The sequence below is a fragment of the Lepisma saccharinum genome, chromosome 7 (genome assembly GCF_977018435.1).
Source record: "Lepisma saccharinum chromosome 7, izLepSacc3.1, whole genome shotgun sequence".
Classification (NCBI taxonomy): Eukaryota; Metazoa; Arthropoda; class Insecta; order Zygentoma; family Lepismatidae; genus Lepisma; species Lepisma saccharinum.
This window is the reverse complement of record NC_139235.1, coordinates 8,603,741-8,628,019: the sequence shown is the minus strand read 5'-3', so window position 1 is coordinate 8,628,019 and position 24,279 is coordinate 8,603,741. Positions and strand designations below refer to the sequence as shown.

Sequence of the window (24,279 nt, the reverse complement as noted above, 5' to 3'; positions counted from 1 at the left end):
ATTCACATACCTACATACATACACACATGTAAATTACAGTGAAAACAAATACCTAAAAATATACTAACCGTAACCTCGACATATCCATTTCAGTGATAACATCTGCTTGGCCCTCCCTGTATATTACATATGTGACATTTGATGTTTTCAAATGGAACTACTGTTGCCCAGGAACAAAGCAGTGAATCACTCAGTCTCAGATGCCACATCCTCAGTTAATGAAGGCAGTGGGCCTTCGAAATTAATCGAAAATCATCAAAGTTTCCAAGGTGGAAACACCAAACTTCACATATGTAATACTAAAACCACGTTTATTGCATCTACCATGAATAATTGTAATGTGTTTAAAGTTAGTTTTTCTTTCAGTGTAACTCAAAAATTATTGCACACTTTTAAAGATATTAGTTTTAAACTCTGTTCCCCTAAAATTATCAAATATATAATCGTTAGGTACATGTAGTTACTATTATTTATTATTAATAATAGTATTAACTAGCAATGAATTTTGTTTATTTTGTATCTGTGTCCATGAAAGAACATTAGAACATACTGTAAATACTGTACTGTTGATAGTTATTACAGCCCAAACGTGTGCTTTGAGTAAAGTAAAAACTAATGCAGGAGGTAGATTGAAGACATGTTACACTTCAGGCAAGAGGAAATGAATTTGCCCGTTAAAGGACTGAATAGCTCATCGACGTTTCTTGTTTACCCTTTGAAAGAACTTGTGCAATGGCATGGTCAATCGCCATCTTGCATGAAACACATGTTTGGCAACAACTCTAGGGTTTATCTTACAGAGGAACTGCAGTTTCTATAGCCATAAAAGAAAAATAGTTTCATTTATTAAGCTGTATTACATAAGTTTTGTACATGTAAGGTATCAGGTTTTTCTTCTTCTTCTAAGGGGTTCTCAGGCAGACTCCTCGTCATTGCTGTCTGTGTGCATGTGTGCTTTCAATTTAATTTCTCTGAAAGTGAAAATGGTACCAAAAGTTAAAACTGAATCCAAGTTTCATTATTCATAAAATGTACTGAGTGAATCATGGTGTCAATTCATCAAAACAGCAAAACCTTTTTTTTTTCTCAAAATAAAACACATTCCTTTAACTCAATAGTGTATTATCTGTAAAAACTACATATTGACATGTCCTTTACAATTCTGCAAGAGTAGAAAAGTTTCTACACATATCTTTGAATGAAAGTAATATTTTTAAATATATTTTGGAATATGAGTTTGTTTTTGTTGTTTTAACAGAACAGGCCACAATACACACGGCACATATGTACCACGGCCTCCCGGGTTTGATACCCGGTGGAGGCACTTTGCAGTGGTTTAGGTCCCACTTTAAACTGTAGTTCCAGTCACAATTAGTCTCTCTGTGGACTGAAAAAGATGTACTAAACAAACAATCTTAATTACCTTTTTCCACTTTAAATTCTACATAGACTTAATTGTCTGTTCTGTTTGTAAACTTTAATAAAAACTCTAAAAAAAATGTATATTTTTTCTTTATCAGAATAATTTCATTGGTAGTAGAAACTCTGGACTGGATAACAGATAGTAGTACTTCTAGGGCAATAGAACTAGAACAGAATATTACTGAAATATAAGCATGGAAAGTAATTGCAAAAGTACTTACCGCCTAATTAAGCGTGTTTTGGCTTGGTGCAGCCAATCCCCAATACATTCTCGTAGCTTGTCTTCAGTAATGTTTTCATAGACTTTCTGGCATGCATCTAGAACAAGAATATTTTGTTTCTCTTGGAGTTATTTTCATAATAACAATTCAAAAACATATATCAATATTCTATGCTTAAAATAGGTGATCATTTTATACATAAAAATAATTTAATAAAACCCAAATTACTTATGTGGTATTCAAACATAATTTCTCTGAGTTGCTATTCATAATGTAGCTCATGACAGGAAATGAAGTTGAGATAATCTTAAAAATATGGCTTTCAAAGTAAATCTCGATAATTCTTACCGATATAATCCTGAAAAATATTGAATTCATAATTTCTGATGTGTGCGACTTTACTCACATACAGCGAGGAAGAAACCAACAGTCAGCATGGAGAAGTGTAACATTTTAATTGTATATAGGGTTTTTACAAGAGAAGTTTTTACAGTGATGGTTTTAAACAAATGAGAGAATATGGGTTAGTGAATGTTGTAGGAATGTTTTCCAAATTCCGCCCTCACCTAAATTGTACCGTTTCCTTCTTTCCTGACGTTTGAGATGATTTGACGTGGCTATGACATATTTCTAGTAGCCGAGAAAAAGAACCTGAAGAAGGGAACAGTTGTTCCCAAAATGTCGTATGAAATAATAGATACTCACTACACGTAAGTACAAAAGTTTTGTATTTTTAATTAATTTAATGAGGATACGAATTAATCTGAAAAATACTATTTACAAATTCTGAAGAATGCCAACATGTTTCAAGTTTTGTTCCACAAAAACATCAGGTATGTTCTCATAATTACACATGACATTTTCATTCTAATCTAAATAAGGTATACCACTTATGCATTGTGTGAATTAATGGGGCAGGGGAAAGGATGCCAGGGGTTCCCTCCCCCACACAAAAAAATGTTATCCCTGCAAAAGAAAATTATTTTTATCCCTGCCAGGGATGTTTTTATCTCCCTCAAAGAAAATGGAGTTGAAAGGATATAATATACCATTTCTTAATTATGTAAGAAACATAACTGAAAAATCATTCATGGTCCAGTCGTCAAAAGAAGTTTTCCCTGTTGAAAACTATGCAGTCTTGTGGATTCAAGAAACACATTATTCTGAAACTGACCAATCTTATTGAGCCAAGACAACAACAAGCTGTTTTCCAATTAAGGAGATTTCACACCGAAGCGACAGGCGACACATGCCACTTGGCAATGACCCAATCAACAACATTGCACATATGCATCACCTGTCACTTCGGTGTGAAATCTCCCTTATGTTTTCATGGCATAGTGCTGATATTTTACATATATTAAAGTAGATAAGTTAGATTAGCGTTGAGTTTGAACTTGGCAATAGAAATTTGGTGTTGTAAATATAGTGTTTCTAGATTACGTGTAAATGTTATCATAAGATTTAATGACCAAGGTTAGAACAAATGTTCTAAGGTTACTAAGCCCTGCAACAGGTTAAGGTTGCAGCAGGCTTCATGTATTAATCCACATGAGAAAGGCGCTCAGCATTTTCCGAGATAGTCTTGCCTCAACCGCCTAGCTGTTCATGTCACATACAGTGAGAAAATTGGCAGTATTGCAGCGGAACTATATTCTGCGTGCACGTTTGAGTCTATATATGCGAAAAGATGCTGCAAACTTAAACTGTTGCGGGGCTTAGGCAATAGTTTAGTTTACTGACTGTTATCATATATACAAATTTGCAGACCCATAAAACCTCTCCCCCAAAATAAAATCACAAATAGGTCACTGAGTGCCTCCTTCCCCCCCACACAAAAACGAAAAAGCTTAATTTGCACAGTGCATTGAAGTGTGAGGTTAAAGTAAAGGACAATAATTAGCATACTCACAGAACAAAATGCGACTAATTTCAGTCCCAATGAAAGGTTTCCTGTCTAGTTTCTTTGTTGACTTTCCAGTCAAGTTGAAATTTTGCGCCAAGCAGTCATCCAATGTACATCTCAACATGTTGTGTATGAGGGCTCTCATATTACGGCCCCCAGTGCTGATCAATACTTGGACCTGCAAAAGAACCAATAATTTGATTATGCAAAGGGAAACATGAAGTCCAGATATTTTTCATTTTTACTTGTGAAAGTAAATCAGTGAAAGTTCTACTCTAACAAAAATTTCCTATGCATTACTCCACCATTGCTGAATGTTGAGTTTTCTATATTTTGTGTTACTTAATGTTACTTTTCTGCCACTTCTGGCTAATTGCAATGATGGAGGATAAATTGTGAAATGATGAAATTGATGAAGGGACACTCACAATGCCCAGGCCGGGATTCAAACCTGGGGCCTACGGGCATCAGTAGCATGCTCTTTTAACCACCCCCACCATGGTGGTTGTTTGAATTGTAATGCAACACCGGGAGAATTCATAGTGATTCCAGTCATTGATGCAAGTCCGAATGATTTGTGCCCGACAAACTTATCAAACATAGTCTACACTAAAAAATTAAAATCCTCCATGGAATACAAGAAACGTCCACATTTATTAAACTTGTTGCCTTGAATAGGTACATCCTAAGCTAGATTCATGGTGGAAAGATGTGGTTCAGATCCAGGGTAGCTACGATTTTTTGATTATGAAATTCCCTGACTTTTCCAGGTTTTCCAGACCAGAAATAAAATTTTTCCAGACATGCTTGTCGTCATGATTTTTGCTTTTGAACCTCATGTTTTTCAATTAAATATGCAGGCACGTTAATTATTATGAATATGAATATACATAGTTATTAGCTGAAAAATTACCAAGTGATTAATATAATGCTATTCAATGAAAAAATAAATAACTATTGTACTTCCCCATTTTCACTAAGTCATTACAATTAAGATGGTGTAAAAAAATCAATAAAAAATGTGGCATATATCAAAGCTTTACAGTGTAACCTGTATACAACCTCAATTAGTCTATATCAATACAAATGACAAACAACAGAAAATTAGGTCATGTACCTTTTAGAAAATATGCAATAAGTTTAATGATTATATTTTTTAATTTACTGAAAATAGAAATTCAGAACTTGAATGGGGCCGGTGACCAACCATACACCTAAAAAAAATATATACGCGGGCCATACTTTGGAATCAAATATCTCCATTATTTGAGTTTTCCACATGCTGGAACCAATTTTATATTACGGAAAACATCGAAATCTGTATTTTAAAAGGTAACAGTTCCGAATGTTTTATGATTTTTTTTTTCAAATTTTCCTAGCAGGAAGTCTAATTATCATAGAATTTTGGCAATCATTGTGACACGAAATTTGAACCTGTAACAGATTGTTTACAGAACGTTCTGGGAAGAAAGAAGCAAAAGGAATCGAAACACCCCTTTTTGAAATAATAGACTGAGTCCGGTACACAAAGGGAAGTAAGCGCACGTGGGTTTTCACGAAGAGAGGTTGCAGCAGTTGGCACGGAGATTCTGACTGGAAGGTGGTCGCGCTAGTTAGTGCTCTGTCTGTTGAGTTTTGCATACCTCCGGGGACATTTTCTTCTAGCGAAGTGGTAAAGTACAGTCTTCAATCGGAAGACCACGCTAGTCCGCCGTTGTTTGCAGAGACACAAGAAACGTTAAACCGGCATTAAGGCTCTCCAGAAAAGAGATCATGCAGGAGTGAACTCTGTCTGCAGCAGTTTTGCAGATTTTCATTCAGTGAAGCCGAGATTGCAGAGAAGGATTTTCTCCAGCGACAAGACACCAAGGATCGCCAGGAAAAGAAGATGGAACAACGAGGATTTTTGTGAAGTGGTTCCCAGTGTCGAGAGCTCTCGTGTTTTAACCCCCACAAGCTCGATCTTCTGATGAAAAAATCCTACTAAAGTTTGAAAAGCGCCGATTCTTTCTAAAGGCCGGCCATGTAATCGTGAGTAAAAAGGTTAAATTTGTTATTTTTATAAATATATGTGAGAGTGATTTTTTCTTATATTTCTTTTACCAAGATAATCTAAAGTACTGGTGTCAACTCTTGTATTGGGTTTACTCATGTAAACCAAGAACCACCAGCGAATCAGTGTGAACCTTTAATTATTTTTTTTTTTTGTGAAGTTTTTTCTTAGTTTTCTTCTGTAATAAAAGAAAGTAAAGGTAATTGGTTATTCTTTCCTTCAAACATTAAAATCTATAAAAGTAGTTGAAATCAGTTTATCTCAACCGAATTGTAGTTAAAAAGCAAAGCTAAGTCTAATAATAATAATAACAACGTTAAAATCTTGTTTTAAAAAAGGTAAAGCTCTCCCCTGTGCTTAGCACCACGCCATGAAGGCGTATAGGGGGTGTGGGGGTAACGCCCCACACTTTCTTGATCCGGTCGTGAGTGGGGGTGATGTGATCAGCATCATGCCCCTGACCGCCTTTACCCCCCAGGGTTTCCCCCAGGTACCCATGTTATTCGATGCTGGGTGGACGCCGGGGCCGCTTCCAACGTTAGAAAAGTTCCCGGATTTGAACCGGCCGGGGATCGAACCCGGGACCTTTAGCATGGTAGTCAGACGCGTTACTGACTGAGCCACCGCGGCCTTAAATCTTGTTTTATCGTTATAAACCTTCCTTAGAATAATGAGCACTATATGTATTCGAAAAAAGTTATTTATGTTGAAAAAAAAAAACTTCAAAATGACCTTACTCAATCATACACGCTTCCCACGGACAAGGTATTCTCCGGTTGACAAGCGACAGTAAGTATCGTAAACTAGTGGGAATGAATGTAGAAATAAATCGGAACCTTAGTAGAGTGCATTCAGGGTCTTTATTTTAATTCTAAGACAACCAAACCTGACATTCCTAACCTGACCACAAAAGCATATATTCACAAAATCTTAAGTAATCGCTAAAACTCTGCAGTATGTGTTAACAGACATAAATCGAAATCGAACCATGTAAAAGTTGCATTTGTAGCATGATGAAATCGTAATAAAACAAAAGAAACTTGGGCTCATTTTCACCACTTTTCAGCATAATTTCATTCTACACGCAAACAATACGTAAAATTACTATCGGCATGAAACCAACACTCCTAACCTAACAACGATGTGTGACCAGCGTACGTTTAATTCCTCTATTTCACACCAGTTTTTAAAAAATAAATTCGTTCTACATGCACAAAACACGTGCATATTCGAATAATGACGTCACTGATACTGCATAAAATCACTAATTTCTCACGTGTAACACATCTCTGCAATGTAAAAACTACGACAACGAGCAAATGAACTAGTTGATCAGGTTCCTTCTGAACGGGTCGCAAACGAAGGACTCAAATTCACAGAATGGGTTCACGGGGTGAACGAAGTAGTGAGTCCCTTTATTTTTATTCGGCGTCCGCACCAGTCCAGTGTGACGTCAACCACAGCTAGTTACGTGAAATTCTGCTCTTCAAGCTTTATTGCAGCTCCAAAACCAATGAACTGTCCGAACACCAAACTGCTCCGCTTCACGTATCAAAAGAGAACGGGTTCCGAACGGGTGTGTTCTTGCAGAAAGGAAATTTCCTCACCACACAAAGCTAAAGCAACATTTTCTCCGTAAGAAATTCTGAGGATGGCTGGTGCGTAGGTTTCGTCTTGAGTAGCTTGTTCTCTAAGGAAAATCTCACGCTTCTCCAAATTCCGGTCTTGAACAGGATCACAAGAACGAGTCGCAAAATGAACGGATCCTAGAACCTAGATTCGAGAGCGAATAAATATGGAATTGAAATGTGAAGGAACCATAATTTTGTACGTAACAGACTAGAAATCATAATGACGAGAGGAACAAGTTTCTGAACTGAATCTTTTGGGGAGACTGGAATCACAAGAACCGAATTCGGAAGTGGGAATGAACCGTTCGTTCATTCCCTGACTTTTCCCTGTTTTCCAGTCGTATAGCAACCCTGAGATCTCTCGTATAAACTCTGCCCCATACACAATTCAAAACTGTCTGTCCCGGGAGTCTGTGGAGAAACTCAGCATATAAGAGCAGAGAAGGGGAGCAAGTGAGTGGGCAGTACAAAGAAATGCAAGCAGCTAAAAATGGCTGGTAGCTGCAGTCATGTTGCTCCTTCCATGCGTTCATTGGTTGAGCCGTCTTGAGTCACCACGTGCACGGAGGACTTCTTTTCATTTGCTTGCTCCATAGACTCCTGAGATAGATGCAAGTACAAATTTACAAACAAAGCTACATCTTGGCAATAGTGTGCATATTAAATATCATTTGCTGCTGTCATGTAAATTAGTAATTAAGAGACATACAACTCGGCTTTACACTATAAAAAGTTGTTTACTTAAGTTACAATGTATGAAACAAATAATGTGGAATAATAAATTATATTATCTTAAAAATATATTGCAATATATGTTACTGATCTGATATTAAATTCTGAAATTTCCATGAAACATGAACAGAATTAATCTCCTCAACTGATATTGAATCCCACTTTAAATTGTAGGTCCAGTTCTGATTAGCCTATCTGTGCATAAAATGGACCTAAAACAATAATTCATTGTTTTCCATTAGAAAAAAGAAGCTGAATATCTATAAATTTACGGTAAAAATCAAAGTACATTAATTATACCTTTATATTCATTGTCTGCGTTCCGGACCGTACAGGACCAAAACTGAATGTAGAACCTGTCCGGCTGTGAAGGACCAGAAATGAATGATGATCCAAACCGGTAGGATCTAAATGTAAGTGAAATTGTAGGTACCACTTACATCTCTCTGGTATGGATTGTGTCGCTACAGGGCAAAGTTCACCGCGATCCTCTTGGTAGTTGTAAAGAAAACACAGGCACACACACTGATAACTATAACTATGTATTATAAGGTATATGCACATAACACTTGATTACACTTCCCATGCACTCCTGTCTAGGGAAAACTGTTTACACGAAGTTGCATCTGGTGTTACAACAACGCGCCACTAATGAAACGTAGCCACGTTGGGCTTACGGTATCCATAATTGTCCGCGACGGTTTCTGGCTGTGTACCGAGTGGCCTCTCTACGCACACTGGCTGGAAGTAACTACCGTGCTAAAATGGCGGCAACTAGACACCGCGCTAAGATTGAATTAGCCAATGGGAGTGCAGGTTACTTAAGGCATTTGAAATACACAAATAAACAATTGAAGCTATATGCAATATAAAATATATAAAGAAAGAATAAACATGGTTACTTTTATAGATAAATCTCAAACATTCATTAAATTGTAAAATGGCAGAATTTTGCACTCAATTACAGCTTTTTCTTGATATGCTGAATCTAAATTTTATTAGTAATTTTACCAGCAAACTGATACAATGATGTGTCTATATTAGACAATACTGGCGGAATACTGATTCACCTGTCTCATTCCCACAATTTGCATAGGTATGCAAGTCAATATGCCAAAATTAAATCTAAGAATTGCACAAAAGAAAGTATTTGCTCTTCAAACTTTCACGTAAAAAGTTGTATATTTGTATACTTTCACAGTAATGTGATTTGCAGATGCATATGAACTTAAAAGAAAACATTCTTAAGAGCTAATTTATTTCTCACCAATTTTGATTTGAGATTACGGCTTTCTTTCAACCTTGACTCTAAAGTCATAAAGTCGTCATAGTTTTTAAGAGGCAGGATACCAAGGGAGACAAGGTCTTCCTCAGGATCCTCCTCCTCCCTTGAATGCAGTCCTTGACTTGCGACTAGCATATCTACTTTCCTCTCCAGATTTCTGACACCTTCAGATAGGTTGGCCATCCACTGTTGCATTATATCCCACTGCCTGCTTGACATACTGAATCCACTATCTGAAAAAAAATAGCTTCCTTAAAGATCTAAAGCCATGTATGAACACTAACTAAAAAAAAGCACATGGATGCAAAAAGGACATGTGGAACAATTTCTTGGTCATAGGAAAAGTCAAGAATTCCATTTGATTAGCAGGAACTTGAAGTTGATATCCCATAAGGACTACATGGGATTCTGTAAATACTTATTGATTTACTCATGTAAAATGCACACTTTTTTCCAAAATTTTTACCCCCAGAAACTGTGGTGCGTATTATGCACGGAATAATTCAGACAGCCAACATGAATCTGTAAAAGGTCACTCCATGATTTTGGGACACTTGTATTGTTTTTTCATGTTTGTCATGTTATATATCATGGTTAAGCTTAAATCCTGCAGTTTCTGAATATGGCAACGACAAAAGTGGTTGAAAAAAATTCATCAGAAAATGAAGGAACGTTCTGATTTCTATGGTGATTTGGATGAAAGAAAAACATAAGGAAAAATAAAACAATAATTAAAATGTATTACTGGCCAAATAATAAATATACGAGGGTGGTTTGAAAAGTTCTCGGAATCACCACCAGATGTCAGTGCTAGGACAACGAGGTTCCCGCATAGTAATAGGCCATCCTTTATTAATAAACACGTGGCGCGTCAGTGTTCTGGGTAGAGAGCTGTTGTTGCGGACGTCACTTTGTAGTTGTTCCCGTGCAGTGCTTTGTGAAGATGGAAAAAATCGAGATTCAAGCGGTGATTAAGTACTTCGTAAAGAAAGGTATGAAAGCAAAGGAAATTCATGCCGATTTTCTGAACACACTGGGGGACTCTGCTCCTTCATATTCAACTGTTGCAAAGTGGACAAACGAGTTTAAATTTAGTCGGGACAGCTTAGAAGATGATCCACGTAGTGGTCTCCCAAAATGTGCTACTACCCCAGAAATTATTGAAAAAGTGCATAAATTGGTCATGGAGGATCGCCGACTGAAAGTGCGTGAAATTGCTGAAGCTATAGGAATGTCATCCGAACGGGCGTATCACATTTTAACAGTTGAATTGGATATGAGAAAATTATCTGCAAGATGGGTGCTGCGACTTTTAACACAGGACCATAAACGCATCAGAGTGGACATTTCCGAACAATGTTTGACTCGTTTTAAGAGAAACCAAACAGATTTTTCGCGCCGGTTTGTGACGACAGATGAAACGTGGGTCCACTACTATACCCCAGACAAAACAACAGTCAAAGCAGTGGAAACATGTTGATTCACCACCACCAAAGAAAGCAAAGGCAATACGGTCGGCCGGAAAGGTAATGGCGTCAGTGTTTTGGGATGCGAAAGGGATTCTGTTGATCGATTATCTTCCCACTGGTCAAACAATTACGGGACAATACTACGCTAATCTCCTCGACCAACTAAAGCATAAGATACGGGAAAAGAGGCCAGGTTTGGCAAGAAAGAAAATCATCTTGCATCAGGACAATGCGCGCCCTCACACAAGTGTCGTTGCCATGGCAAAAATTCATGAACTTGGTTACGAATTGTTGCCACATCCACCTTATTCGCCTGATTTGGCTCCCTCAGACTTCCATCTTTTCCCCAAACTCAAAAGTTTCCTCGGTGGACGGAGATTCTCTTCAAAGGAAGAACTAATAGCCGAAGTTGACACATATTTCACAGGCCTGGAGGAATCTAATCTTTGAGATGGGATCAAGGCATTGGAACATCGCTGGACCAAGTGCATTAGTGTACAGGGAGACTACATTAAAAAATAAAAAAAAATCACTGTTGTAAGTCGTTTCTTTCTATTCCATTCCGAGAACTTTTCAAACCACCACTCACCGGACAGTAGAAAAATTCAAAATTTTCGCTAATTTCATAGCATCATCGGTGTGAGGAGAAATAGACGGAATATATATATATATATAATGGATAAAAGCAAGGAGGGCCAAAAGGGATAAGTAAAAATCAAAGAAGGTAAAAGGAAACACTCACCGGACAGTAGAAAAATTCAAAATTTTCGCTAATTTCATAGCATCATCGGTGTGAGAAGAAATAGACGGAACCGGAAGTTTCCTTTTACCTTCTTTGATTTATACATATATATACAAATTATGAAGGAGACAGTAAACACTTACCACACGAAGAGAAATAATTCTATATTTCGCAATCTGAGTCGCATTTTCAAGATAGAAGATAAAAGATCGACGACACTTTGAGAAGAGGCACGGAATACTGACCGTAGCGTCTCTACGATCAGTGTTGCCAGAAACAGTTGATAGAAAAGTACTTTAGCCAGTGTTTACTGTAAGGTGGGTGGGTAGTTTCGGGGAGGAGAGGAAAGAGTTACTGGTTGGCTAGGTTGAGTCCGGGGGGTATAGTGGCGTGCATGCCTGCTATATAGGCCCTTTCCCATCGCCTGCGGAAAGATGTGTCAGAGCAGGGGGTAAAAGATGAATGATGGCAACACCGAAGCAGTTATTGAAGGTGGTGTTATGGCTGTTGGTGTGGATGGCAACTGTGAAATCGGAGTTTTGGGTGGAGGAACAGTGATTATTTATCCTTAGATTCAAGGGGGTGGAGGTTTAGCCTAAGTAGAAGTTGTCGCAGATTTGGCAGATGAGGGTGTAAATTAGGTTGGATGAGTGGCAGGTGCCCTTAGGGTGAAGGGTGAACTCACCTGCCGCTGTGGGGATCAAGAGGGTGGGGGAGGTGATGATTATGGGGCAGGTATACACACACACACACACACACACACACACACACACACACACACACACACACACACACACACAAATGATGAAGGAGACAGTAAACACTTACCACACGAAGAGAAATAATTCTATATTTCGCGATCTGAGTCGCATTTTCAAGATAGAAGGAAAAAGATCGGCGTCACTTGGAGAAGAGGCACAGAATACTGACCATAGCATCTCTACGATCAGTGTTGCCAGAAACAGTTGATAGATAACGAAAAGTACTTTAACCAGTGTTTACTGTAAGGTGGGTGGTTAGTTTCGGGGAGGAGAGGAAAGGGTTACTGGTTGGCTAGGTTGAGTCCAGGGGGGATGGTGGCATGCATGCTTGCTATATAGGCCCTCTCCCATCGCATGTGGAAAGATGTGCCAGAGTGGAAGGGGAGGGGGGGTAAAAGATGGATGATGGCAACAGGGAAGCAGTTATTGAAGGTGGTGTTATGGCTGTTGGTGTGAATGGCAACTGGGAAATCGGAGTTTTGGGTGGAGGAACGGTGATTATTGATCCTTAGATTCAAGGAGGTGGAGGTTTCACCTAAGTAGAAGTTGCCACAGATTTGGCAGATGACGGTGTAAATTAGGTTGGATGAGTGGCAGGTGCCCTTAGGGTGAAGGGTGAACTCACCTGTCGCTGTGGGGATCAGGAGGGTGGGGGAGGTGATGAGTATGGGGCAGGTCTTACATCTGGGTTTGTTGCACCTGTGAGCTGGGGGGAGTGGTGTGGAAGGGGTGGGAGTGTTTCCCACCAAGATGTTTTGGAGGTTGGAGGGGCGACGGAAGACAACCCTTGATTTATCCCGAAAGATGTCCCTGGTATCAGGATCACTGTGCAGGATGGGGAGGAGGGAGTGGAGGGTATGTCTGATTTTCGTAATGTTGGGGTGGTATTGGGTGATCAGAGTTGGAGGGTTGGTTTTGGGTTGTTTGGTGCGGTTGTGGGAGTTGGCTCTAGTGATTCGTTTGTTGATGAGGGTGGAGGGGTAGCCACGGTTGGTTAGGGCTTGGTGCAGGCGTAGGTTGTAGTTTTGGCAGGATGAGGGGGATGAGTTGAGGCGCTGGCCTCTGGGGGCAAGGGAAAATGGGATGGCTTTTTTGGTGTGGTAGGGGTGTGAGCTGGAGTAGTGGAGATACTGTAGGTGGTTGGTCGGTTTGATGTGTATGGAAGTTTCCAAGTGGTCTCCCGCAATGTGGATGTCCACATCTAGGAAGGTCACTTGGTCTTTGGAGTGGAACCAGGTGAATTTGAGGGTAGTGAAGTCATTCAGTTGGTTTAGGAATGTACTGAGGGAGGGTTCGCCATGTGTCCAGAGGAGAAAAATGTCATCTATGAATCTTAGCCAGAGGAGTGGTTTCAGTTGCTGGGAGTCAAGGAATTCCTGTTCCAGCCTGCCCATGAACAGGTTGGCATAAGAGGGGGCCGTGCGGGTACCCATAGCTGTGTGTATATATATATACACATATATATGGAGTGTTTAAATGCCTTAATGGAAGAAATCTTGTGCTGCTACAGGGTTCCTACGCATCCTAGAAAACCTGGAATTTTAAAATATTCCTTCCAGGCCTGGAAATGTTATGAAATTTCACATTTTTCCAAGCTGTACCTGGAATTTTGGAGGTTGTCCTGGAAATTCTTTTGCCCCGTTTTATTTGTATGAATTAAAATAAGTTTTCATTTAAAACAGGTCAGTGTCATGACAGTGGTTTATTTACTTATGTGACGTTGCTGTGTACTGTAGTCATAGTTTTGTGCTAAGTTTTATTTTTGTGATATTGAAGTATAATGCCCCACATTTTTGTATTATTTTGTATCACTCAGAGGTGTGGAAAGGAACAGGTCTAGGGGAGTTGGGAGCCTGCATTAAAAAATGTAAAACTTTTTTTTTTAATAAAAGAAAATATGTAATGATGTGTATTTTGCCATGATTACTTTGTACACTTGTCCTGGAGTAATTGTAGAAAATCCTTGAAAAGTCCTGGAAAAAATTGCATGATTTAGTGTAGGAACCATGTGCTAACTGCTAGTTTGAAGGTCCTGAATGTGACTCGTATAAATGTTACATTAGTCACAGAAAAAGTATATATTTTGAAGTTCTTTTAAAAAAAGTAAAGAAGGAATGAGCAAAAGCACATATAAAAGTTTGAAGGCCATTTCACAAGATTTTTCTCTTTGTAATGTAATGTTCTGCGACACCAAGAAAAGCAGTACAACTCTTGCAGAATTCGAGCATACACCTTTCGTCACATGTGACGCATGTCAGCAGTATTTGTTGGGCTAGGAATAATAGAAAATAACTTCCTGAGCACTGCAAATCCATAACGTAATTTTGATCTCGCGTTCTACTATTACAGAATAAATAAGGTGGTTAAAGAGTGAAAGCTTTGAGATGCTAAACACAGTGAAAGGGAAGGTGGCATGGGTTGGAGACTTATTGTTTACACAAGAGGATATTATTCTCCTCACTCAGGTGACTTTACGACCTACAACTAAGAATGCCATTTCTTGAAACTGGATTGTACTGCACATTATATACGAGATATAATTTTTTGTAACTTTTACCTTTCAAAAACCAGGGTGCACATTATACATGCACGCTCACAATACACACGTAAATACGTATTTTTCAAACATCGTGTCTAGCTTACTAATCACCTTAAAAAACCGCTTCTACTTCCTACATGGAGAGAAATTCATACTCTCTTGCATAGTCAAGGGTATTTTAGTAGCAGTTACCGACGATATTGAAATAAATGCACAACTGGTGTGAAATTAAGTGGTGCTTTAACAAAATTAAACAATTCAAATGCAGTGCATGCCTGGATAATGCCTGAAAATAATAATCTGTGGCTTAACAGCCCTTGAGGGCCAGGGCCTGCCTGAAAATACTTTGACACTGACATAATTTGGTTACAGACATGACAAGAGACAGCTAGAGAACACCAGACAGTAATAGTGCAATTTGAGTCTGAAAAAAAATGAATGTCTCTTAGGGACAATTCACACCGAAGAGACAGGTGACACATGTCGCTTGAGGATTTCACCAATCGAGTGCAGGCTTGTCCAGCTTGTTGCTTCGGTTTGAATTCTCCCTAAGAGTGAGTACTACGGTGACACATATATCAATGAAAGATTAAGAGCTTTCGAAAATGCACTACACCTACCTGAAGATGAATTATCAGCAAACGAAGGTGACAGATAGGATGCAGGCTGTACATGTGAACGAGATGTTTGGTTGTCAGTACATAAAACAGTCGATGAGGGTATGCAAGTGGCTACGGGCGTGGATGAGGGGACTAAAAGGGAGTGGCCATTGGAAGTAGATTTGGACAGCAGCTTTGAAACCTGTTCATGAGAAGGCTGGACAGAATGCACTGTGGGAAAATATGAAAATGGAAACCCAGGGTTCTTCTTTTTGATTTTGGCTGGTGGGTCTTTCTGGACGTCCTCTTCTCCGGGCAGGTTCATTTCTATCAGCTTCCTCTTTTGACATCCAGGAATATCTTCCATAGCTAGGTGTGATGTTTCATCAACTGTTCGTAAATTGAACCTTGCCTCAGCATATGTGTCTGTATAAAGATATCAGATGTTTAGATAGGTTAAAGAGACTGTCAGACTAAAAAAAATACATACAGCATTTCAATTATTTTAGTTCAGCTAAGGACTGCATGTAATTCACTTTGCTTGGTTATATCAGGAAATCTAAACTAGCAGACTGTACAAAAGGGTTGTTTTTCTACAAATGTCACATTGTTTGATGATAAAATACATTCCATTCTACCATAGAAATTTCTTTCGTTGAAAAATATGCAAAAATGTAAACCTGATATCCATGCACACCCATACACAAATGAGAAGCTTTGTTTTCAGAATAATTGTAAGTAGAGAGGTCAGTAACAGAAGCAACTTAAAGTCGAATCATGCGAAACTGGACATCCAGTTAGTTTGTGCTGAACTGGTTACCTAACCGGAAGTGATGGCTGCCTGGCTGTTTTAATTGCTACTAGCTTTCCTCGACTGGATCATGTGGAACAGCCAATCAGAGCAAAGTTTGGCCATGTAAAGATAATCTGTGAGTTTGCAAGGGAGAGTTTTTGTCTGTGGTTTCAGTGTTGGCTGTTATTGTTACTTTCTCAACAAAAAAAGTAAAGAGATGGTGTGCAGTGCATTCGTGTTCAGTTCATTAATATTTAGATATTTATGCAAAGCGATGAGATTTGTACATGACAAATATGATTAGCTGAAAATGAAAATCCTTATTATTACAAGTGTATTAAATATTTTCTTTTTGTGTGTCTGTGAATGAATCCTGCGAATCTCATGTATGAATATGCATACCGGAGTTCATTAAAAAGCTTGTTCGGTATGCATTGATTACAATTTTTTTTTCGAGCCAGTTTCTAGTCCATGCTTTTCTTTTTTAATTTTTAATAAAAATACAAAGCAGTAATTCTCCTTCAACATTCTTCAAATTGCTCGTCCATCTTTAGTTCTTTACAGATTGTCTGCTCTGCGCAATGTCTTATGGAAACAAAAGGCTATCGACAAATATGGTAACAAATATCGTGTGAGGCAAAAACTAGCAAATGGGTAGACAGTCCAGCACCAACTAGGGCATTCCTACTGGAAATCCAGTTCCGTGTGATTCGGGCTTTACTTGAAGATAAATCAACATTTTCTGCAAACATACCATTGTTAGGAATTGAGAGGCATGAATTCATACTGACCTGTTCATGAACATTCCCCATTGTTTTCCTATAGTTTCTTGATTTTGTCTAACAAAAGAAAACCATAATTATTCTTCAAGTAATTGTCATCAAAGGAAGAGATACTTACCATAGCTGCACAGAACTTTCATTGGAAAAGCCGGCCATGTTTCGCGTGCTTTTGTTTGTTCCTTCACCAACATTTTCCTCCTTCGATAAGTTACCATATTTGGGAAAAAGCATTCTCTGCCACTACTAGTTATCCAATTACTTGGAACAATGTCTAGTGCACCATCTTCATCCAGAAATTTTATAATGAAAAACTTATTTTGTGAAATTTCAATCCGGCAAGAAACCCTGATGAAGAATAATAAAGGAAAATAAAACACTAGCAATACTGAAGTATGGTAAAGTGGAGTAACCAAAACTGTGTGTTGGATTTTGATTAAGTATTGCACTTGACACAAGACCAACACCGAACAGATTTTTTGTCTTTCTGCATATGGTGAAATTTCTAACCAATTATGAAATTTACTGTTGAAAAATATTTATTTTTATGAAGGTGAGGCCACTTACTCCACTACTGTGAGTAAGCATGTGAAGTGTTTGGCTCACAGGACTGACTACTGAAGGTTCTGGGCCCTATCGTGAACATGGGTGCTTTCTTATATCTGACCTTTCATAAAATTCTAAATTATATTCACCACCATAATCAATGAAAATAAATTAATCAAAAAGAAAATAATGCGACAGTTTAGTCAAGTGCTTCTATTTCTTTGTGTACACTGAACAAAACTACACTTATTCACCAATCATGATGTGTAGTTTCATCGTGACATGGGTTTGTTGAGTTGAGTTCTTGAATTGTTCATGTCTGAATCCAAGCCAAGACATAGATATTAATTTGTTTGGTTCATGTAAACACATCATGCACACTTATTGTTCCATTTAACCAAAAGATAGATTAAAGCAATGCTAAGTAAATATATATATATATATATATATATATATAAAAATCAAAGAAGGAGAAAGGAAACACTCACCGGACAGTGGAAAAGTTCAAAATTTTTGCTAGCTTAGTAGCATCATCGGTGTGAGACGAAAGAGACAGAACCAGAAGTTGGGGCCCTGCAGAGTTGCCAAGTCCCCATCAAAGAAGAAGCGGTGCGTAGAACGAAAAAACACTGTTTCCTCACCAGGCTCGTCGAAAACTGTGAGTGTGTGGGAGGGATGGGATGGCTTGGGAGGGACGGTGGGTGGGCATTACTGGGTGGCCTTGTTCAGGCCAGGTGGAGTGGTTGCTTTCATGGCCAATATATAGGCCCTCTTCCATCTTTTGCGAACAGAGGTGTTGGCTGGTTGGGGTAGGAGATGGATGATCGCTACCCAGAAGCAGTCCTTGGGACTGATGTTGTGGTGGTTGGTGTGGACGGCGACAGTGAAGTCCAGGTTGTGGGTGGAGGAGCGGTGGTTATTGATGCGGAGGTTGAGGGTCGTTGATGTTTCCCCCAGGTAAAAATCACCACAGATGTTGCAGGTGAGGATATGCGCGCGCGCGCGCGCGCGCGCGCGCACACACACACACACACACACACACACACACACACACACACACACACACACACACACACACACACACACACACACACACACACACACACACACACACACACACACACACACGAGAGAGGGCTATTTTTTAAGTAAGGTGTGTTTTGCAATAAAAACAAAGTAAGTAAATGTTTTCAAAAAAAACATTTATTTTCTGAATTTACATACACTTCTCTATTTTTCTACATAATTTCCTTGCCAGTTTAAACATTTATCGTAACAATCTAAGATTTTTTGGATACCCTCCTCATAGAACTCTGCCACCTGCGATGACAGCCAGTTACTCACGGTTGTTTTAACTACTTCATCAGTGTCTAAATGCTTGGCGCCCAGGAAGGGTCTTCAGTTGGTGGAAGAGGTGGTAGTCGCTAGGCACAAGGTCTGGATTGTATGGCGGATGGTCAACACATCATCGCCGGTCAAAGTGAAAGCAAAACAGACACTTGCAAAGCGCAAGATCATGGCAACTGTGTTTTGGGACAGGCAGGGTGTTTTGTTAGTGGACTTTTTGTCGCAAGGAACAACGATTAACTCAGCTTCCTACTGTGAGACCCTAATAAAACTTCATCCAACAATCCAGAACAAAATGCGTGGAATGCTATCAGCCGGTGTCGTACTGATTCATGACAATGCAAGGCCTCATGCTGCGGCTCAAACTCGAGATCTGATCGAATCCTTTGGCTGAGAGGTATCCGCCATACAGTCCAGACCTTTGACCTAGCGACAACCACCTCTTCCACCATCTGAAGAACTTCCTGGGTAGCAAACTGAAGAAGTGAAAACGATCGTGAGTAACTGTCTATCATCACAGGTGGCAGAGTTCTATGAGGAGAGTATCCAAAAACTCGTAGTTCGTTACAATAAATGTTTAAACTGGCAAGGAAATTATGTAGAAAAATAGAGAAGTGTATCGAAATTCAGAAAATAAATGTTTTTTTAAAAAAAAAAAACATTTACTTACTTCATCTTTATTTCAAAATGGACCTTACTTAAAAAATAACCCTTGTATTTTCGCACAAACATTAAATACTTGGTGGTTTGGTTATACATTAAAATCTAAAATATTTAAAAATTATTATTGCTAAAATATTTTACAGATAGATAGATGCAAGAAATACATTCCTTCAAAACGTTTACTACAGTGCTATCACTGCTTGGGAGTAAAACTTGGTAACCCACAAAAGTATGAAACCAAGAAAAATGCGGGTAAAAGTTCATCCATTACGGCTTAAGCATTATCCATACATTCCTGTCTGACCATCACCGGCTACTGAAGGAACTTTATTCGCTATTGTACAACAACTGGAGACACTGCAGCAACTGCATCTAATGTTAACTCAATTTTTGATGGAGTGTGGATTGTCGTCAAGTTTTACTCCCGAGCCGCTCCTATAGACCACAAATTTATATCATATGTGTGAATTCTTACACTTACTTATCTTCCACAATAGCTAGGCCCTCATTTTCAATCTCCAGTTCACTCCTCATCACTTCTTCAGGTTCTATTAAAACCATCTCGTCATCACTCTCTTCCAATGCACTCTGTGCACCACCATTACTTGGATCCAAGCATTCACTTTCCTGTGGTTCAAATGCACTCGTCCCAGAATCAGTTTGCAAGAAGGGCTGAGAGGAGTTACCACCAAGAGTATAAGGTTGTTCCTCCCCTGGTTCATATTTCACAACTGTCAACTGTTTTGACCTTGAAGTGTCACCGATTGTCTCAAGAAGTGGAAATTTTTGGTCAACATCGTGGGGCTCAGTCCTGACAGGGCAGTTCACAATGCCAGGGGCTAGCTTTTGTGGTTGGACGGATTGGTCATATTCTAGGTTATGTAGCATCTTTCGTGTCACTTTGTTTGGCGATGAGGCTGTGACACTCGGAGCCTGCAAAGACATTATACATGTGATTAAGAAGTTGCACATAAATTGAAGACTTAGTAAAGGATGGTTCAAAAGTTTTGTTACTTTCAACTGCCCACAAAATATGAAAAGATCTGAGAGACTATGACACCTTCAGTTTAAAGTAAGATCTGAGCTACTATGAGACTCCATCAGGTATCATACACGGGGCCCACAGATTACAAAGCAAGGACGTCACCACTATGCCATCTGCAAGTACAAATTTGAAATACATGTTTGTCAGTGTACACTGAGTTGTTGTTGTTTTAAATCAACTTTATGCACAAAGAGGCTAATCGTGACTGGACCTACAGTTTAAGTGGGAGCCAAACCACTGTGCAATGTGCCTCCAACTGGTATGAAACCCAGGACCCCTTCATTACAAGACGACGACGTCACCATCATACCATCAGGAAGGCTTTGTCTGTGTATATGTCAGTATGATCTTCTGTATATGTTTGAAACATTTGCACATAGAATACAGCAAAAGTGAAACAAAAAAATGTAAAAACTTCCTGAAAATTCTAAATCACTCTGTACTTCCCAAAACAAAACAATTGTCCCTACCTTGTGGTGTTGTATGCCGCTGTCAAATTCTTCCAGAGCCGAAACATGAATGGTGAGAAGATTCTCTGACTCATGGCACATGTCTCGGAAGTTCTGGAAATTATCCAATTTATCTGTGCATGTGAGGCACACAAACTTTGCTGAGGAGTCATCTTCCGTGACCTGGCGGGAGACAACAATAAAGTAATCAGTATCATACCACAAGAAAGATAAATTTATTATGTATACCATAACAAAAGGAAACTGAAAAAATATTTATACAAACTTACTTTTATTTGCAGCCTTGGTAGCAAGATTGATAATTTCCTTTGGCAACTGCTATGGTGCAGACATGCACAATCAGAAACAGCATTTCCATGTAGCACAGTACAGACTTCCCTCACAATATAATGACCTCCCATCAAGTATTGATATACGAGGCGTATTCAGAAAGTAAGTACCGAAAGGGTGTAAGAAATAAAGTAAAATAGTTTCGTACCTTTTTTTATTTGCATTGCATTCTACAGACCTTACACTACTTTTCTACGTAGTTTCCACCATTTTTCAAGCATTTGTCATAGCATGGCACTGGTTTTTGTATCCCATCGTCATAGAATGTTCCCGCCTGTGATAAAAGCCATCCATGCACTCCTGCTTCGACGTCATCATCCTCGTCGAAACGCTGACCACAGTTTTCGATATTCCACGCGATCTGTCACAATTTCGTAGAGGACTATTTTCTTGAAATTTGTGGAAATTCCATGGAAAGCGACGATATTGTGAAGCGTCTGTTTTCACGAATTTCCACGTCAACCACACGCACCAAATTCTCGGTCACAACAGATGGCCAACCGCTCCTTGGCTCATCGTGAACTGTTTCACGACCTTCTTTAAACATCAAAAATAAAGACCTCTCACAGTTGACGGTGGATGTCTACCTGTTTCACGTTTCTTGCATTGAGAAAACGAATCATAGACCGGACTTCACAGTGGGTGGGCCAATTGATTTTCTTGAACATTTCAAACCTTCATAAACCTACGAAGGAAAAGCATGACCTCCTCCCACGACTGCCTGTGGCTTACTAACGGATGAAGGACGTCAGCGAGAACTCACACGGTCGCGACTTCAGCACTACAGCAGCAATATTTGCAAACGGTACTTACTTTACGAATATGCCTCGTATTTTCCTCGGAGTATGCCTTTATGTCTTCTATCAGAAGAAATACTTTTAAATAATATCATATAGTGCCATCTTGTACTTACTCTTGTTAATATTTGGGTAAAATTTCAGTATCCCTGAAACATATTTCTTCAATTTTACAGGAGAAAGTACTTACCGAACCTACTTTCCGTACAGTTTTGAAAGGTTGTGGAAGTGTTTTTTCCCATCTCTTAATTTATCTTGCCGGTAAATCATGTATTTTTGAAGATGAATGTCTCTCCAATGCACGAAAGCTATTGCCTCCATGTCCTTCCACTACATGAATCAAATGTTGCATGCGTTCGATGATGTAACCCCCGGTCAGTGTTTGCTTTTATTTGCTTACCCTACAACAACCAGATGCTGTGTACGTTTAATGAGGTAAGCCCCTGTCAGTGTTTCAACCCCCCCTTTTTTTTTACTATGCTTGCCTAACTTAACCTAACCTTATCAGAAATAGTTTGTGGGGCTATCGGTCAGCTACCGTGCATAATGGTTTGTGGGGCTATCTGTGAATGGTTTGTGGGGCTATCTGTCAGCTACCCGTGCATAATGTATAATTTCCACCGGTGACGAACATGATAGTAGGTATTTTTCGGTGAAGAAGTTTGAAACACTGCATACCCACAACATGAGTCAAAATGTGCCCGCCATATTGTGTGTTCCGGAAGCGAAGAAAGGGAAAAAAAAAGCACTCAGAATATGAAAAATTGAGTTTCTTTTCGTGTAAAAAGCATAATGGCACCTTGAACTATGTTCCGCAATACACAATTGGTAAGTACGACCCATGTGAAACACAAAATATGCGATTTTAATGTGTCTCCGATCTATGAAACTGTTTCCGGAAAAAATAGAGTTTCTAACTTTAAACTACTTATCGCCCACGTGAATACCCGCGGAAAATAAAGCATAGCTATCATTTTTCAGTACAAATTAATTCTACTTAAAATTTAAATTCCTGATTCTCTATCTTCAGCAAATTGCAACATTACTTACAGTGATTGACAAACAGTTTAATATTTTCTTTGAGATATTTCTTAGCAGTCCTTCCTCTTGATAGATATCTATTTTGAAACTTGTTTTCTTCAAACAAAGTCTGCATAAATTTTGATAATCTCCCCCAATTTGTGGGATGTGTTTTGATAATTTTGGACGCATGTTTTTAAAAAATCGTTAGTTACGTATGAGACTTATTTTTTCTTTAAAATCACTAACATTTGTATTTCACTGTCCTTTTTCGTGCGTTGACACTAATTTTTCGAAAAAAAGGGGGGAGTAAAAGCTACACACTAAACACACTACAATCCTTTTGTACGGCCTCTCTCTTTGTCACAAATCATATGTCCCGCTGTTTCTGTTTTGTCCCCTTATTGCACAACGATGGAATAACCTCGTGTTCTGACGTCAGACAAAATATTGTCTACCTTGTTAGATTTGGTTCTCTTTACATAAATACGCTGCAAATGTATTATTTATGCTAAGAGGACTAAACCTAATTAGTCTAAGGTAACAGGCATTTAGCCCAAGGTAACTAAATAATAGCCTAACAATAAAATCTTTTACCCATGACGTCAGAACACAAAGTTGTCCTAGCATTGTGCGAAACTCGAGGCCCCCTTCCGTTTAGCTAAATGTCCTCTATCCTAAACCCAATAAACCCTCCAACATGAAATATATTTTTCGTTTAGAATACAATTAAATAGTTTATTATACTATTATTAAGTAACGAATTTCAATTAAATCATACTGTTTTAAACAAGAGAGCATCATGATGCTTCTCGCTTACATATCAAGAATTATCTAGTAATGAACGGTTGTCTTGTAATGAAGGTGCTCCGGGTTCGATACCGTCATGTAGCGGTTCGGAGACCAGTATTATGTCTATGGTATTAACCATTGAATTAGTTCAATGTTTTTTTTTTTACCGATTCGATTAGGATTAGCCAATCCACGGCCATCTCGAGAATGTGTTACGAGTAATCCCATACTGTATCCATACCACCGCTGTAATTAATTATTAGTAAATCTTCAGTGATTTTAGACGTGCGTTATTTGATTTTGTTTCAAGAGAGAGATAAATTACGCTACCAGAAAG

General features: G+C 38.8%; 1 protein-coding gene across 2 annotated transcripts; it reads right to left on the bottom strand.

Annotated features, from left to right (window-relative positions):
* Positions 1 to 856: 856 nt before the first annotated feature.
* Positions 857 to 23,561, bottom strand: LOC145990126 (uncharacterized). Of its 2 annotated transcripts, XM_083125783.1 has the most exons (9): positions 23,181 to 23,561; positions 21,004 to 21,165; positions 19,970 to 20,421; positions 17,054 to 17,280; positions 15,382 to 15,786; positions 9,233 to 9,483; positions 3,556 to 3,727; positions 1,644 to 1,740; positions 857 to 971 (listed from the first exon to the last, which is right to left on the bottom strand). In XM_083125783.1, exons 1-9 carry the CDS (start codon positions 23,340 to 23,342, stop codon positions 914 to 916), a joined length of 1,986 nt encoding a protein of 661 aa, XP_082981909.1. In that variant the 5' UTR covers positions 23,343 to 23,561; the 3' UTR covers positions 857 to 913. The 2 variants fall into 2 exon arrangements, with proteins under 2 accessions (XP_082981909.1, XP_082981910.1); XM_083125784.1 differs by lacking the exon at positions 15,382 to 15,786.
* Between the last annotated feature and the right edge of the window lie 718 nt (positions 23,562 to 24,279).

What these genes read in the sequence shown, in the direction of transcription:
- LOC145990126 (XM_083125783.1), bottom strand. Translation starts at nt 23,342, where the DNA reads ATGCGTCCAAAATTATCAAAACACATCCCACAAATTGGGGGAGATTAT. An exon ending in CTAGCTATTGTGGAAGATAA is followed by an intron (nt 17,281 to 19,969) that starts GTAAGTGTAAGA and finishes ATTCTTCATCAG; the next exon opens with GGTTTCTTGCCGGATTGAAA. An exon ending in TGCTGATAATTCATCTTCAG is followed by an intron (nt 9,484 to 15,381) that starts GTAGGTGTAGTG and finishes ATTTTTTTTCAG; the next exon opens with ATAGTGGATTCAGTATGTCA.